We start from the raw sequence: 15,142 nt of genomic DNA on the forward strand, positions 1-15,142 counted from the left end.
GACAATAACTTTGAATCTTGCTCTATAGAGGAGGAAGAAGAAGAGAAGTAGTAGTTTGGATTTTATATCCCACTTTATCACTACCCTAAGGAGTCTCAAAGCAGCTAACATTCTCCTTTCCCTTCCTCCCCCACAACAAACACTCTGTGAGGTGAGTGGGGCTGAGAGACTTCAGAGAAGTGTGACTAGCCCAAGGGATAGCTGTCAACTTACGGATTTGAAAATAAGGGACCAGCAGCCTCTAAAATAAGGGATTTTGCTGTTGTAAAGTTACATACATTGGTAGGATTGACAGATGCTGTCAATCCGGCATGAGAGGGTTGCAGTGCCGCCGTGGCCGCTGAAGCACCGCCCTTCTGCATCCCTCCCCATCCCCTCCTCTTCCTCCTCCCTCAGGCTGCCTCCTCAGCTTCCACCACTGCTGCCGCCTCCGGGCTCACGGGCGGTGTGGGCGAGAGTCTCTCTCCCTCCCTCCCCTGGGGCGGGGAAGGGCAGATGGAACTCCTCGCACCAGGACGACGGTGCCAGCGCGCGCGCTCTCTCGCGGCGGACCTCGAGCCGCTGCTTCCCTCCCGAGCCGGGGGAGCATGAAACCCGGGAAATTTAAGGGACATCATCAGTAAGGGACAGCAGCGGGACATGGTGCTGGGATAAGGGAGTTTCCCGCCAAATAAGGGACGGTTGACAGCTATGGCCCAAGGTCACCCAGCAGCTGCATGTGGAGGAGCGGGGAATCGAACCCGGTTCACCAGATTACGAGTCCACCGCTCTTAACCACTACACCACACTGGCTCCCTCCCTGAGGGTGGGAAGCGGTTGCAGAAGTCCGTCCCCCCATCCCCATTCCTGCTGCAGCTTTCTGGCCCAGATCCAGGGGGCAGCCTCGCATTCCTTGCCTGCTTTACCCACCCCACCACTCTCTCCTTACGTCTCAGGCTTCTTGCTCTGTCCAAGCGCTTCCCTCAGGAGGAAGGCAGCGAGGAGCCCCCCGCAGAGGAAGGCTGTGGCAGCAACACCCAGCCTCCCCATAGCACAGAGGACAGGGAGCGGGTTCAAATCCCAAGACCTGTGGAAGAGAAGAGAGGGATTTAAGGAAAGGGCTGCGGCTCAGCAACAAAGCAGCACCTTTGCCTGCAGCTTCAGTCCTTGACACAGAATCGTAGACTTGGAAGGGAACCCGGAGGTCATCCAGTCCAACCCCCTGCAATGTAGCTGTCCCGTACGGGGATTGAACCTGCGACTTTGGCATGTTCAGCACCTCGCTCCAACTAACTGAGCCATCAGTCCGGTTGGTTTGCAGAGGAGGCTGGGCAAGGTTAGATCAAAGCAAACGTCCACACTTTCCTTATCACAAAAGCCTGGTCTTTGGGGGGAAGTGGGTTTGTCGCGCAAGAGTTCCCAAACTGGCCTTAATCCTGCATCCTCCATTTGCCAGTAGGTGATGGAATCCCAGCTGAAAATTAGCATCTTTAAAGAGCGCTTTGCCTTGATCCAGCACAGCTCTTCTCAGATTCCTTATATGTGGTAGGGCGGGGGGGAAATGAACGAGAAGGAGCAGTTTTCCTTACTTTATTATCTGAGGTAATTTTTATATTATTATTATTATACATGTATTCAAAAGTTACAATACAGCTTTGTCCCCTGCCATAATATCACAGAATGATCAATCCCACATCACTGTCATAACGGCTCGCCAAATATACTCAATAGGAACCCAGCTTCCAATCTGGTTGGCTAGGCATTTTCAATCACTATATCCCCTCCACAGACGCCTCTGTAATGATGATGATGGCATAAAAATATCATTTTCTTCTTCAATAAAAGAGAGAAAGGGATGTAATTTTTTTAAATAAAATATCTTTTGGAGATGGAACTTTTGTCACAAAATTTATCTTTCCTGGAAGGGCTTTGAGTGATTTCCAAAGTATTACTGTAGTGCAAATTTGTACAGAATTTCGTCTTGTCCATTGCAACGAGGCTTCTCCCCTTTTTACTGGCTCCCTTTGGTCCTGTTTCCTTTGCTGAACACCTTAACATGCAGAAACTGCAACGGCTAAAGCTCCCTCTGCTCCACTCATGCCAAGGACAGATTTTCACCCTATATTTCCACGTTTCGAGCTACTGTTAAAACAGATATATATTAGTTCAATCAATGGAGCATGAGACCCTGAAGCTCAGGGTTGTGGGTTCGAGTTCCACGTTGAGCAAAAGATTCCTGCATTGCAGAGGGTTGGGCTAGATGACCCTCAGGTTCCCTGACGCTACAATCCTATGATTCTATGAATTGGTCTTATATATGATCTTGGCGGCACGAATGGTAACTGCAACTCAATGGAAAACAGTCCCAAATCTTCCCCTGGCTGCTTGGTACTGCTCATTCTGGAATATAGCTATAATGGATAATTCAAGATTTCGACAAGGACTGGAACCTCCAGACCATTTTTATACGGTTTGGCATTCTTCTATGACATACGCAGCAGAGGCATCTTTTTCAGTGCAATCATCATCACAAGGCTGGCAAATCTGCAACTATCCTGGGCGATCTGATAACGTTTATAGTCTTTACTTAAGACTTGTTATTTTATCCCCTGTGCAACTGGGTGCTTTCTGCATGCCCGTTTTATAGTTCTGCTTTTCATCTTTTAACTTCCGCCGGTCGTCGTAATTCTCTGTTTTCTATACATTATAAAACGATAAAACAAACCTTCAACCCCCTCCGTGCCAAAACAGCAAAGGAGCGAGTATAGCAACGTTCCTCTTTATCAGCCTTCGCTGACCGGACCCGATGACCTCCAGAGGTGTCAGCCAGGGCTGATGGGATATGTAGTCTGAAACATATCTGGGGGGCACCAGGTTGGCAAAGATGGCCCTGCACCATCCTCAATATCTGGCGCTGCGGAGAATTCAGCAAACTTTACATGCGGAATCACAGATCTACGGAGTTGGAAGGGACCACCGGGGTGGGTGTGGGTGTGTCATCTAGTCCAACCGCTGCAATGCAGGAATCTTTCGCCCAACGTGGGACTCGAACCCACAACCTTGAGTCTCATGCTCTACCAACTAAGCTATCCCACAGGACGCCCACACTCTCAGCGCGTGCTGCAAAATGTCCCCACCACCAACCTCATAAAATTACCCTTGCACATTACCTGTTCTGTCTCCTCTCAGCCTTGGTGCTTCTCTCCTGATGCCCTCAAGGTCCCAACCTGAGAGCTGCTGCATCCAGCCGTCTGTTCCCAGCTCGGCTGTGGGTGGAAGCAGAGTTTGAAACAGCCAAGTCCCCACCTTTCTTGGACAGCCGCCACGCACCCTTGCAGCAGCAGCCGCAGCAAATCCCCCCTTCCACCCACCTCTGGCCGATGCCCCCTGGCATTTCGGCCCCTGGCATGAGTCACGCCCTCCCCCCCTCCCCCCCTCGACCCCAAACCCGCCAACGAGGCGAGTGGCCCAGACAGGGCCTCATTGTCCCCTCCGCCCTCTTGGGATTCCTCACCCCCCACCGAACAAACCAGTTCATTGTCACTCTCAGGGTCCTTTGCGCTGGAATGGGAGAGCATTATGTGCAGAACCCCCCTCCCCAACCCAGCACATACACACCACAAGGCCAGGATATCGGGGAGCCGTGTGTGTGTGGATTTGTGTGCCAGAATTGTCGGGGGCCACTGCTGGCAGGAGGCTGCGGCGAAGTTCGGGAACTTGAGAGGGGCCACTGTCTGGGCTGCCACAATAGGACAAAGGCAGGAACTGGTTCCAGGCTGTGACGGAAAATGTCGCCCACAGATGTCGGCCTTTAAAACAAACCGGCTGGCTACAGCCACACACATTGTCTCCCGCTGCAACGCCTTCAAGATGAAGGAGCCTGGTGTCTGGGTGGGCTGGGAGGCGAGGAGGCGATAAGGCTTCAGGCAGCATACCGGCCTCCCGGTTCGAAAGCCTTTTCGTTGGCAGGGGCAAGTCCGCTGCATGGCTGAACATCTGCACCTTCTCTCCTTCAATGCGACAGGCTGACATTCAAGAGGTGAAGCTGTTGGTCACCAGGAAGAAACAGGGGCAGGGGGATATTTTCCCCTGTTGACTGAAATTCAATGGGCAAAGCCTTTCCTATAGGACAGGAAATAATTTCCCGTTAACTTATTCCACCTGACCTTGGATTGGGTTGTGCCAGGCAAAGGTGGATTTAGGGGAGCAGGGATTGAGAGTGCAGAGCCACAGGGAATGCCACAACTGTTATTTAAAGGCGGGGGTGCCAAATTTTGGCACTGCACAGGGTGTCACTGAAATTTGAGACCTGAGTCTGCCACTGTGCCAGGCTTTGTTAAAGGAATTGTGGGTGTGTTTGGGTGTGTTAAAGCACAGTGAAGTTGCCCCCTGCCTCCCCCGATGCATTCACAGCTTTGCCTCCCCCCCCCCCAAGCTGTTCACATCAGCATGGCTTCATTAGTGTCAGATTCATTTCTATTTGTGTGCACACTAGGCAGGGGCGCTGGTGGGAAGGGAGGCTATTACCTTCTGCAAAGGTGTTCACACCTTGCCTAGAGAATTGTTGAAGGACTCTAATCAGCATAAAGCTAGTTTCAGAAATAATGTGCCAGACGGTAGCATTTTATAACAAAGTGTAGGATGTTAATCCATTTGAACATGGATTAAAAACCCAGCACCAGAAACACAGGGAGGGGGCACAGTAAGCGGGAGTGTGAACAGAGTCTTAGTCTAGAATAGATGTTCCTTGAGCAGTCATGTGATTCCATACACTTCAACATTCGGAGGATTCAAATTTGGGTGCTCTTTTTTGGGTCAGACATGCTGGCACAGGCCAGAGCACCTGACCCAAAACCAAGTGCCTTTTGCTCGGGTGTGAGCTAGCCAACCTGCCGAAAGCACTTCACTAGAGCTGCTTCTGTCCCGCTTGGAAAAATCGGGATTTGGCAGGACACCGACAGAAATTGTGATTGATTTGGCGGCTGCCACAGAAGAAATGGGGCGGTTGAGGGGTATGCGATTCTTGACTGTGAGTGTGAGGCAGGAGAGGGTTGTTGTTGTTGTTTAGTTGTTTAGTCGTGTCTGACTCTTCGTGACCCCACGGACCAGAGCACGCCAGGCACCTCTGTCTTCCACTGCCTCCCGCAGTTTGATCAAACTCATGCTGGTAGCTTCGAGAACACTGTCCACCCATCTCGTCCTCTGTCGTCCCCTTCTCCTTGTGCCCTCAATCTTTCCCAACATCAGGGTCTTTTCCAGGGAGTCTTCTCTTCTGGCCAAAGTATTGGAGCCTCAGCTTCACGATCTGTCCTTCCAGTGAGCACTCAGGGCTGATTTCCTTCAGAATGGATAGGTTTGTTCTTCTTGCAGTCCATGGGACTCTCAAGAGTCTCCTCCAGCACCATAATTCAAAAGCATCCATTCTTCGGCGATCAGCCTTCTTTATGGTCCAGCTCTCACTTCCATACATCACTACTGGGAAAACCATATCTTTTACTATACGGACCTTTGTTGGCAAGGTGACGTCTCTACTTTTTAAGATGCTGTCCAGGTTTGTCATTGCTTTTCTCCCAAGAAGCAGGCGTCTCTTAATTTCGTGACTGCTGTCACCATCTGCAGTGATCATGGAGCCCAAGAAAGTAAAATCTCTCACTGCCTCCATTTCTTCCCCTTCTATTTGCCAGGAGGTGATGGGACCAGTGGCCATGATCTTTGTTTTTTTGATGTTGAGCTTCAGACCATATTTTGCGCTCTCCTCTTTCACCCTCAATAAAAGGTTCTTTAATTCCTCCTCACTTTCTGCCATCAAGGTTGTGTCATCTGCATATCTGAGGTTGTTGATACTTCTTCCGGCAATCTTAATTCCGGCTAGGGATTCACCCAGCCCAGCCTTTCTCATGATGAATTCTGCATATAAGTTAAATAAGCAGGGAGACAATATGCAGCCTTGTCGTACTCCTTTCCCAATTTTGAACCAATCAGTTGTTCCATATCCAGTTCTAACTGTAGCTTCTTGTCCCACATAGAGATTTCTCAGGAGACAGATGAGGTGATCAGGCACTCCCATTTCTTTAAGAACTTGCCATAGTTTGCTGTGGTCGACACAGTCAAAGACTTTTGCATAGTCAATGAAGCAGAAGTAGATGTCTTTCTGAACTCTCTAGCTTTCTCCATAATCCAGCGCATGTGGCAAGAAGACTAGTCAACCTCATATTGCGACTGGAGCTGGGAACACCCAGAGGTTTTGCTCTCTTTGAGGAACCCTAGAACTAAAGGGGGACCAGCCTTTGGTGGAGTGTTAGCCCTGTGAGACCATCCATCGTAAGCTCAGTTGGTGCACATCCACCTTGGTAGCTCAGTCAATAGAGCAGGAGACTCTTAATCTCAGGGTTGTAGGTTTGAGCCCCATGCTGGGCAAAAAAATCCTGCACTGCAAGGGGTTGGACTAGATGACCCACAGGGTCCCTTCCAACTCTACAATTCTATGTGCAAATAAAACCATATATTACAGGTATCACAAACGCCCCAGTGAGCTTCATTTTTAGAAAATCCAGTCCCAAGGTATTCACGGAGGCTGCTGTGTTCATTGTTATAATTAGGATTATGTTTACATCCCACTTTCTCCCCAAGGACCTCAAAGTGGTGCACATGCCTTTTACTGTCACAACAACCATGTGAGGCTGGTGTGGTTGAGAGACAGTGACTGGCCCAAGCTCACCCAGCAAGCTTCATGCTTGAACAGGATGGGAAAGATTTCTCACTTGCTCAGAAACTTGGGTGTGTGAACAGTGGCCACATTCACACATTATGCTGACACCCAGGCAAGTGTTTGCTGCTCGAAAGAGAGTCCAAATGTTGATTTGTATGGCTCAAATGTCATGTACATAGTGGGGTCAACACCCCGAAAGCCACGCTGCAACACATTTCCCGGCTAGCTTTAGTATTGGTATATACTGCGAGCTTTGAAAATTTAGCGCAGGGTTGTTTTCTAGGGATAAGGCCTAGTTTGGTCTGGCTTCTTTTGAGCTCTGTACTGGAGTCTTGTCTCTTTCTTTCTTTCTTTCTTTCTTTCTTTCTTTCTTTCTTTCTTTCTCTCCCAGAGGACGCAGAACGGTCCTGGCTAACCCCAGCCAGAACAAAATCAGCTTGGCCGCTTTTTGACCTCCGGGATAGCCGCCAGAATATTTTGTGTGAAAGCCAGGATTAAATGATGAAGCCCACACAGCCACCCTGAAGTGCCAGGCTGTTGAGTTCCAGCCCGGTTTCACACGCAGTGTGAGATTTCTGCAGGGCGCATATGTGCTGCTGGTCCACAGCCATCCTTCCACCCACCTGCTCCTCTCACAAGGTGGCAGAACAACATGGCAGCCCGATGCGACACGGGTGTCAGAAGCTGCCTTATGATGAGTCAGGCTGTGGTAATCTATACAGGCTTTGATGCTTGCTTCAAGGCCACTTGGACCATTGAGCTCAGTATTGCCTGCACTGACTGGCAACAGCAGCTCTTCAGCGCTTTGGGCAGGGCCTCTGTCCCAGCCATACGTGGAGACGTCAGGGATTGAACCTGGGACTTTCCATGAGAGGGAAGGTGGCGTTCATTTTTCACCTCCCAATGTGCAAAATAAAACAAAGCAAGCAGATGGCATGCCCTCCAACATTTCTCTGATGAAAACAGGGATATTCTATCCAATTACTACTACTACTACTACTACTACTACTACTACTACTACTACTGGGACGCAGGTGGCGCTGTGGGTTAAACCACAGAGCCTAGGACTTGCCGATCAGAAGGTTGGCGGTTTGAATCCCCGTGACAGGGTGAGCTCCCGTTGCTCGGTCCCTGCTCCTGCCAACCTAGCAGTTTGAAAACACGTCAAAAGTGCAAGTAGATAAATAGGTACCGCTCCGGTGGGAAGGTAAATGGCGTTTCCGTGCGCTGCTCTGGTTCGCCAGAAGCGGCTTAGTCATGCTGGCCACATGACCCGGAAGCTGTACGCCGGCTCCCTCGGCCAATAAAGCGAGATGAGCGCCGCAACCCTAGAGTCGGTCACGACTGGACCTAATGGTCGGGGGTCCCTTTACCTTTACCTTACTACTACTACTATTACCCTGCCCATCTGACTGGGTTGATGAGCCACTCTGGGTAGCTTCCAACATAAATAAAAGCATAATAAAACATTAAACATTAAAAAACATCCCTATACAGGGCTGCCTTCAGGTGTCTTCTAAAGGCTGGCTCAAGGGCTGCATAACTCCATACCCTCCAACATTTCCACCGATGAAAATAGGGACGTCCTAAGGAAAAGTGGGACATGAAGGGATCAAATCAGAAACCAGGACGGCTTCTCTAAATCCGGGACTATCGCTGGAAAACACAGCATGGTAACTGATAATACCGAGGCCGCAGGTTCGATCCCCGTACAGGACAGCTGCATATCTCTGTGTTGCAAGTGGGTTGGACTAGATGATCCTCAGGCCCCAACTCTACAATTCAATGTCTCCAGGATTCTGAGACGGAGCGGAGCGTCGCTTTGCAGAGGGACCCAGAGCAAAGAGCTAGGCTCCTGGGCAAAGGGGCTTTCCCAGCAGGTCTTGCCGTCTCTTGAGAAGGAAGCGAAGGCTGATTGAGTAAAGGGCAACTTGGCCTCTGTGCACCTGCCTCCTTCCTCAGCCGCAAGGAGTGGGTGGGGAGATAAAAGGAAGGGGGTTTGTGGGGAAGGGAGCCGAGGCGAAAGCGAGTGAGCAGCAAATGCACGAGCAGCGGAGGCAGGAAGTAGTGGCTTCCCGTGTAGAAATAGGGGCGTAGCCACAGCTGAGCCCAGCGACAGTCCAGGCGCAAGGAGGAAGGAGAGAAGACAACAGCCAGAACTAAACAACTGGGGCAAAAGCAAGGGGGAAAGGAAGGAAGGAAGGAAGGAAGATGGGGACGTGGCACTGTCAGCAACAGCGGGAATAAATCTGAGGGGGGGACCACACCGACACCCCCCAAAAAAAGGTGAGCACTGCAGAGGACAATTGCCAGCACAAAAAGAGCCCTAGAAAGTTGCTTCGTAAGTTACAGGTTTCCGGCGCGCAAGTCACTTCCGTGCTGGGAAGTGGCATCTCCTGAGAAGAGGACCACAGAGAGGACAGCTGTGTTTGCCTCTGAGGATAGCCAATGTGGAGCCGCCTTCCAGATGTTGTTGGGTTCTCCAACTTCCATCAGCCCCAGCCAGCACGGCCGATGAGCAGGGAGGATGCGAGCTGGGTGCCAGCAACATCTGGAGGGCCGACATGTTTGCTGCCCCTTGGGAGCTGCTGCTGGTCAGAGGAGACGACGCTTGGCCAGTTGGAGACCTGGCAACGGCCCGTCTCAGCTGAAGGCGGCTTCACCAGGTGTTCATCAGTGCTCTGATGGTGTTTCCTGCTTGGCAGGGGGTTGGACTCGATGGCCCTTGTGGTCTCTTCCAACTCTATGATTCTATGATTCTATGATTCCCACATGTGCGGCAGTCTGCTGCAGGTGTGGGTCCGGTTGCGTTTCCACAGGGCTGCATCTGGCATGGTTCGCACAGATGGGCCTTGTGTGGTTTTGCATGTTGTTTACACAGCTAGGCAGAATGGGGTGGGATAGGAGACGCTGGCTTGGCAATGCGGCGTGCATGGTTTTATGGACTGCTATTTTAATGGGTTTTCACGGATTCTTATCTGCTGCGCAAATAAGGGGCATATAAACCACCTAAAGAAATAAGCATAATACCCTCTTGTCGTGTGTAAATGGTTGCACATGCTGGCCTTTTGCCATGGGCCAAAACTAAACTTGACTGTGTAATGTTGTTGCCCGTGACCCGGTCCTGATCCGAATCTGGAGGGTAGGACTGGAACCAATGGCTTCAAGTTACGAGGAAGGAGATTCTGACTAAACATCAGGAAAAACTTTCTGACAGCAAGATCTGTTTGACAGTGAACAGGACTCCCCTCAGAAGGTGGTGGACTCTCCTTCTTTGGAGGTTTTTAAGCAGAGGTTAGATGGCCATCTGTCATGGATGTTTTCGCTGAGATTCCTGCACTGCAGGGGGTTGGACTAGATGACCCTCGGGGTCCCTCCCAACTCAACAATTTTATGATTCTATGAATTGGGCCTCCTCCTTACATCTGCTGATTTGCCATGGGAGGAGAAGCCCTGAGGGAAGCCTGGATGCTCTGTTTCACCGGCCTCTGAGGGGACTGTGAAGGGCCTGAAAGAAATGTGGGGCAGCCTCTCTTCTGTACCCCCCTCCCCATCTTCCCTGGGGCTTCTTAAGGACCTGTCTGCCCTGAGGGAAGGCAGAAGCCCTGGCCAGGAGGAGGAATTCATTATAGCATTAAGCTTGTCCCATCAGCACAAGCTTGCTAGCTGGAACCATCTACGCTGAGCCAATTTGGGGTGCAGGGGGTGCACAGGGTCAGAGAGGGGGCAAGAAGCCCCATTGCACCAGCAGAAATCCTTGCATTGGCTTCTGCTAATTGAATGCAGCCCTGCACTGAAGTTGACCTGTGAATGTTCTGCAGCATCTGTTCATTCTAATGTTTGGCTTGGCAGTGCAGTAAATAAAGAAATGCAATCAGTTCCCCCGCTACTGCCTGCCCATTGGTCGTTTGTTAAACAACAACAACAGCAGCAGCAGCAGCAAGGGGCAAACCACGTCAACACCAGCTCGGTCTAGTTTGGCCTGCAGGGAGTGTCCTCTCTGGGTAGGAAATGTGTCATGTGTGAGGAAGCCCTTTGGAGAATGAGGATTGGCCATGTTTAGAATTGAGAAATCCTGGCAGCTTGATCTGAATGTCCCCTTGAGGCTGCAAAGTATTTCTCCCTCCTTCTCCCAAAGGACCTTCTTGGCGTTGTTGCTAAGGGCCAAACTAACTCTTGAGCACAGACCCTATTTTCCAGGGATGTCCCTGATTTAGAGAAGCTGTCCCAGTTTCTGATTTGATCCTAGAATGTCCCACTTTCCCTTAAAGGGAAAGGGAAAGGGACCCCTGACCATTAGGTCCAGTCGTGGCCGACTCTGGGGTTGTGGTGCTCATCTCACTTTATTCAACGAGGGAGCCGGCGTACAGCTTCCGGGTCGTGGCCAGCATGACCAAGCCGCTTCTGGCAAACCAGAGCATCGCACAGAAACGCCGTTTACCTTCCCACCAGAGCAGTACCCATTTATCTACTTGCACTTTTGGCGTGCTTTTGAACTGCTAGATTGGCAGAAGCAGGGACCGAGCAATGGGAGCTCACCCCATCGCAGGGATTTGAACCGCCAACCTTCTGATCGACAAGCCCTAGGCTCAGTGGTTTAACCCACAGCACCACCCATGTCCCCACTTTTCCTTAGAACATCTTTATTTTCATTGGAGAAATGTTGGAGGGTATGGAGTTATCCAAACCCCAAGCCGTGTGAAGGCAATCCTGTATAGGGATGTTTTCTTTTAATGTTTAATGTTTTATTATGTTTTTATTTGTGTTGGAAGCCGCCCAGAGTCGCTGGGGCAACCCAATAAGATGTGTGGGGTATTTATAGTAAAATGATCATTGTGGAATGGGACGTGCCTATTTTTATCAGAGAAATGTTGGAGGGTATGGGAGCATGTGCCAACAGACTTTTCTCTCTGGCAAGCGCCACCTCTGAAAGAATTTGATGTGCGGACATAGGAACCTCGGAAACTGCCGTATACCGAGTTAGACCTCTTTGGTCCCTCTAGCTTGGTCGTGTTTACACTAGGGAAGGGGAACCTGTGGCCCTCAGGATGTTGTTGGACTGCCACAATCATTTTAGGCTGCGGAAGTGCGCTGCAACATTTTGCTGCAGGCCATAGAAAAGTGCCTTTCATTATACTAAGTCAGATCATTGGCTTATGGAGCTCAGTATACACCGGCTAGCAGCTGGATTTATGGCAGGAGTCTTTTGTGAGTCCTACCTGGACGTGCCACAGATTAAACCTGAGGCCTTTTGAACGCAAGGCATGTATCTTTAAAACGGCACAGTTCACACACTGAAGGGAAGTATCAGCAAGTTTGGGGAAAACCCCGAGGTTTGCAGAAAGAAGTGGCCCAGATCTTTAGAGGAAAAAACTCTTAAGGGGAGACCCCCCACCAACAGTCTGGTGATTTAGTGGGCATGCAATGCAGATTAAGGCCACACCTGCGGCTTACCATTAAATCAGTATTACACCACTTTAAGCAGTCACGGCTTCCCCCAAAGGAGCCTGGGAACTGTAGTTTGTTAAAGGTACTGAGAGAGTTGTTGGAACGCCCCCATTCCCCTCACAGAGCTACAATACTCAGAAATTCTCTGGGAAGAGGGATTGATTGCTAAAGCGCTCTGGGAATTGTAGCTCCGGGAAGGGGAAAATGGTCTTGTAACAACTTTCTCGGCACTTTTAACAAACTACGATTTCCAGGAATGTTCAAGTGGTGTAAAAGTGGCCTTTGTGTGTGTGTACATGTAGGGGGGGCAGGGACAAAAAAACAATGATGGGGGGGTGGGAAGACAGAAGTGAGTACAGTGGTGCCTCGCAAGACGAAATTAATCCGTTCTGCGAGTCTCTTCGTCTTGCGGTTTTTTCGTCTTGCGAAGCACGGCTATTAGCGGCTTAGCGGCTATTAACGGCTTAGCGGCTTTAAGAAAAAGGAAACAAACTCGCAAGAACTTGCAAGACGTTTCGTCTTGCGAAGCAAGCCCATAGGGAAATTCGTCTTGCGGAACGACTCAAAAAACGGAAAACTCTTTCGTCTTGCGCGTTTTTCGTCTTGCGAGGCATTCGTCTTGCGAGGTACCACTGTACCTTAAGGAGCATCTCAAACCCCAACGTTTAGCCTGGACACTGAGGTTCTCCTCCAAGGGCCTTCTGGTGGTTCCCTCACTGCAAGAAGTGAGGTTACACAGGGAACCAGACAGAGGGCCTTCTCGGTAGTGGCTCCTGCCCTGTGGAACACGCTCCTACCAGATGTCAAGGAAATAAACAACTACCTGATTTTTAGCAGACATCTGAAGGCAACTCTGTATTGGGAAGTTTTTAATGTCCGATGTTTTGGGTGTTTTTATATGTTGTTGGAACTCTGAATATGAGCTCTCCACACTGCAACATTTTGTTGCAGGACTCAATTGTACTTTACACCCCTCAGCCACACACAAACACTTCTTTAGAGAAACAGATTGCAGGGGTGGGGTGCGGGGAGCAGGTAGGAGTGCCTGAAAGGCACCAACGGGGACGTGAACTTTGCACATTCCCAGAAACCCTCTTTTCTTTACCATTGTGCCTTGTGTTTCCACAGCTATGTCCTTGGTATTTTTAAAAAAGGAAACTTTGGGGAGGGTTCGATAAAGAAAACTGTGCTCGTGGCAACTTTCAGACTTGGGTGGAAAGCGGAATTTCTCCGCAGGTGTAGTAACTCGCCATGCCGGGTTTGAAATTCCCCTTTCAAAACGACTGTGGGGCCCTCTTCTCTTTTTCAGCCGGCCACCTAGGTTAGGGGGCTGAGCCTGTGTGCGATTAGTCCTGTGACACAGACCAAACTCTGTGACTCAGCCCAGAATTTGGAGAAGAAACTGAAAACAACAACCTCCCCTCCCCGCTGCGGGCCCATGACTTGACATGTTTTGCCTGACCACAGGGAGGGGAGAAGTCTAGTCTGGTATGGGTGGTGGTGGCGACTTATGGGGCAATAGGGAGAGCCAGTGACAGGCAGGACCAGAAACATCTCCTGCTCCTTTGGTCCCTATCATTGTCCCTGCCAAGTTGTACAAGAAGCAGCATTGAGGCCACGGAGGAGCAGGCAGCTGACAGCCAGGGCCACCCTCTGGGCCGGATGCAAGTGAGAGAGCAGGCAAGGTAGGGGCAGGCTGAGGGCAGTGACACCCCACCCCTTGCCCCGTGGAGGGGAGACGTAGCTGGAAAGGAGAGGTGCCGTAGCAGAATGAGGAGGAAGGGAGGGGTGGCGCCACCTGGCTTTCCCAGCCAAGGCTCCTGTGCCCCAAAGAGCTGCGTGGCAGGCAGAAATTCAAAAGGGGAAGCTTATTCCCGCCTATGCATTTACACACCAGGTTCTGCTCGTCATGCAGTTCTTAAAAGGCGCAGGAGCGCAGCAAGGAGGGGGAGTTGGCAACCCTAAATTGGACTTCATTTTTCCAGCTTTCGGTGCCGATCTTTGTTGTCTTTTCTATTGGATCTTAATCTAGCATGCTTTGTTTTGATATTGTGACACGTCACCCCAGTCTCCATGAGAGGGTGATATTCCCGCGGCTCCAGGGTTTGTTGTTCCTTTTGGGCATGAGGCACAGCAGAGACTGTGGCGTCTTCATTATGATATATGGTTTTATTGACACATATAAACAACCTGAGGGAGGTGGGTGGCGCTGTGTGTTAAACCACAGAGCCTAGGGCTTGCCGATCAGAAGGTCGGCGGTTCGAATCCCCGCGACGGGATGTGCTCCCGTTGCTCGCTCCCTGCTCCTGCCAACCTAGCAGTTCAAAAGCATGTCAAAGTGCAAGTAGATAAATAGGTACCACTCTGGCAGGAAGGTAAACGGCCTTTGTCCCCTGCTGATGGCCCATCCACCTAGCTCTGCCCAGATGGCTTGGCTCATGAGCGTAACTAAATCCTGTGGATTTCCATGTTCGGCAAAGTTTAATCAAACCTTGATTAATTTTAACTTTTACCACATCATAACACATTTAGGGGCATCTAGCGCCCCCCTCCCGAACTCATAACAATATTTTGCTCTCTTTGATGTTTTGTGAGAGTTTCTTTATTTTTATTGGGCACGCATGGAAGTGATTTAACTGAGGGTTGCCATATTTCAAAAAGTGAAAATCCAGACACAAACGCTTTTTGAGCTTTTAATTTGGCAACGTTGCTGAGCCTTCTTTACACATTCTCAAAAAAAGAGGAAAGTTTCTGAGCTAAGGAAATTCGCCAAAAGCCAACACTTCTTAAAATAAAACCCAACCTCTGAAGCTGTTGACCTTCATAGCAAACTACCGCTATAAGGCACAGGAGCAGGCAAGGCCACATTTCCCAGGTCAGTTGGCCCCCCTACGTTAATTCTTTTGCACCCTTTCCCAGAGGAAACTGGTGCACATGGGACTGACGGCGTGGAAGACGTAGAGACAGACAATAAGCATAGCCAATGGTAGGCCGAGCAAGAAATAG

At 50.2% G+C, this 15,142-nt stretch overlaps 1 protein-coding gene across 3 annotated transcripts in view; it reads right to left on the reverse strand.

Annotated features, from left to right (window-relative positions):
• Window positions 1–15,142, reverse strand: part of EGFL8 (EGF like domain multiple 8) — a 35,493-nt gene that overhangs the window by 17,217 nt on the left and 3,134 nt on the right. For 2 of the 3 annotated variants that reach the window (XM_028720466.2, XM_028720463.2), the window contains exons 2-3: window positions 3,150–3,245; window positions 929–1,066 (exon numbers count right to left, since the gene is read on the reverse strand). In XM_028720466.2, coding sequence (XP_028576299.1) covers window positions 929–1,029 — 101 coding nt within the window. In that variant the 5' untranslated portion in view covers window positions 1,030–1,066; window positions 3,150–3,245. Of the gene's footprint in view, window positions 1–928; window positions 1,067–3,149; window positions 3,246–3,597; window positions 3,875–15,142 lie in introns of those variants that run through there. The other variant, XM_028720464.2, reaches the window with a different exon arrangement.

The sequence above is a fragment of the Podarcis muralis genome, chromosome 2 (genome assembly GCF_964188315.1).
Source record: "Podarcis muralis chromosome 2, rPodMur119.hap1.1, whole genome shotgun sequence".
Lineage (NCBI taxonomy): Eukaryota > Metazoa > Chordata > Lepidosauria > Squamata > Lacertidae > Podarcis > Podarcis muralis.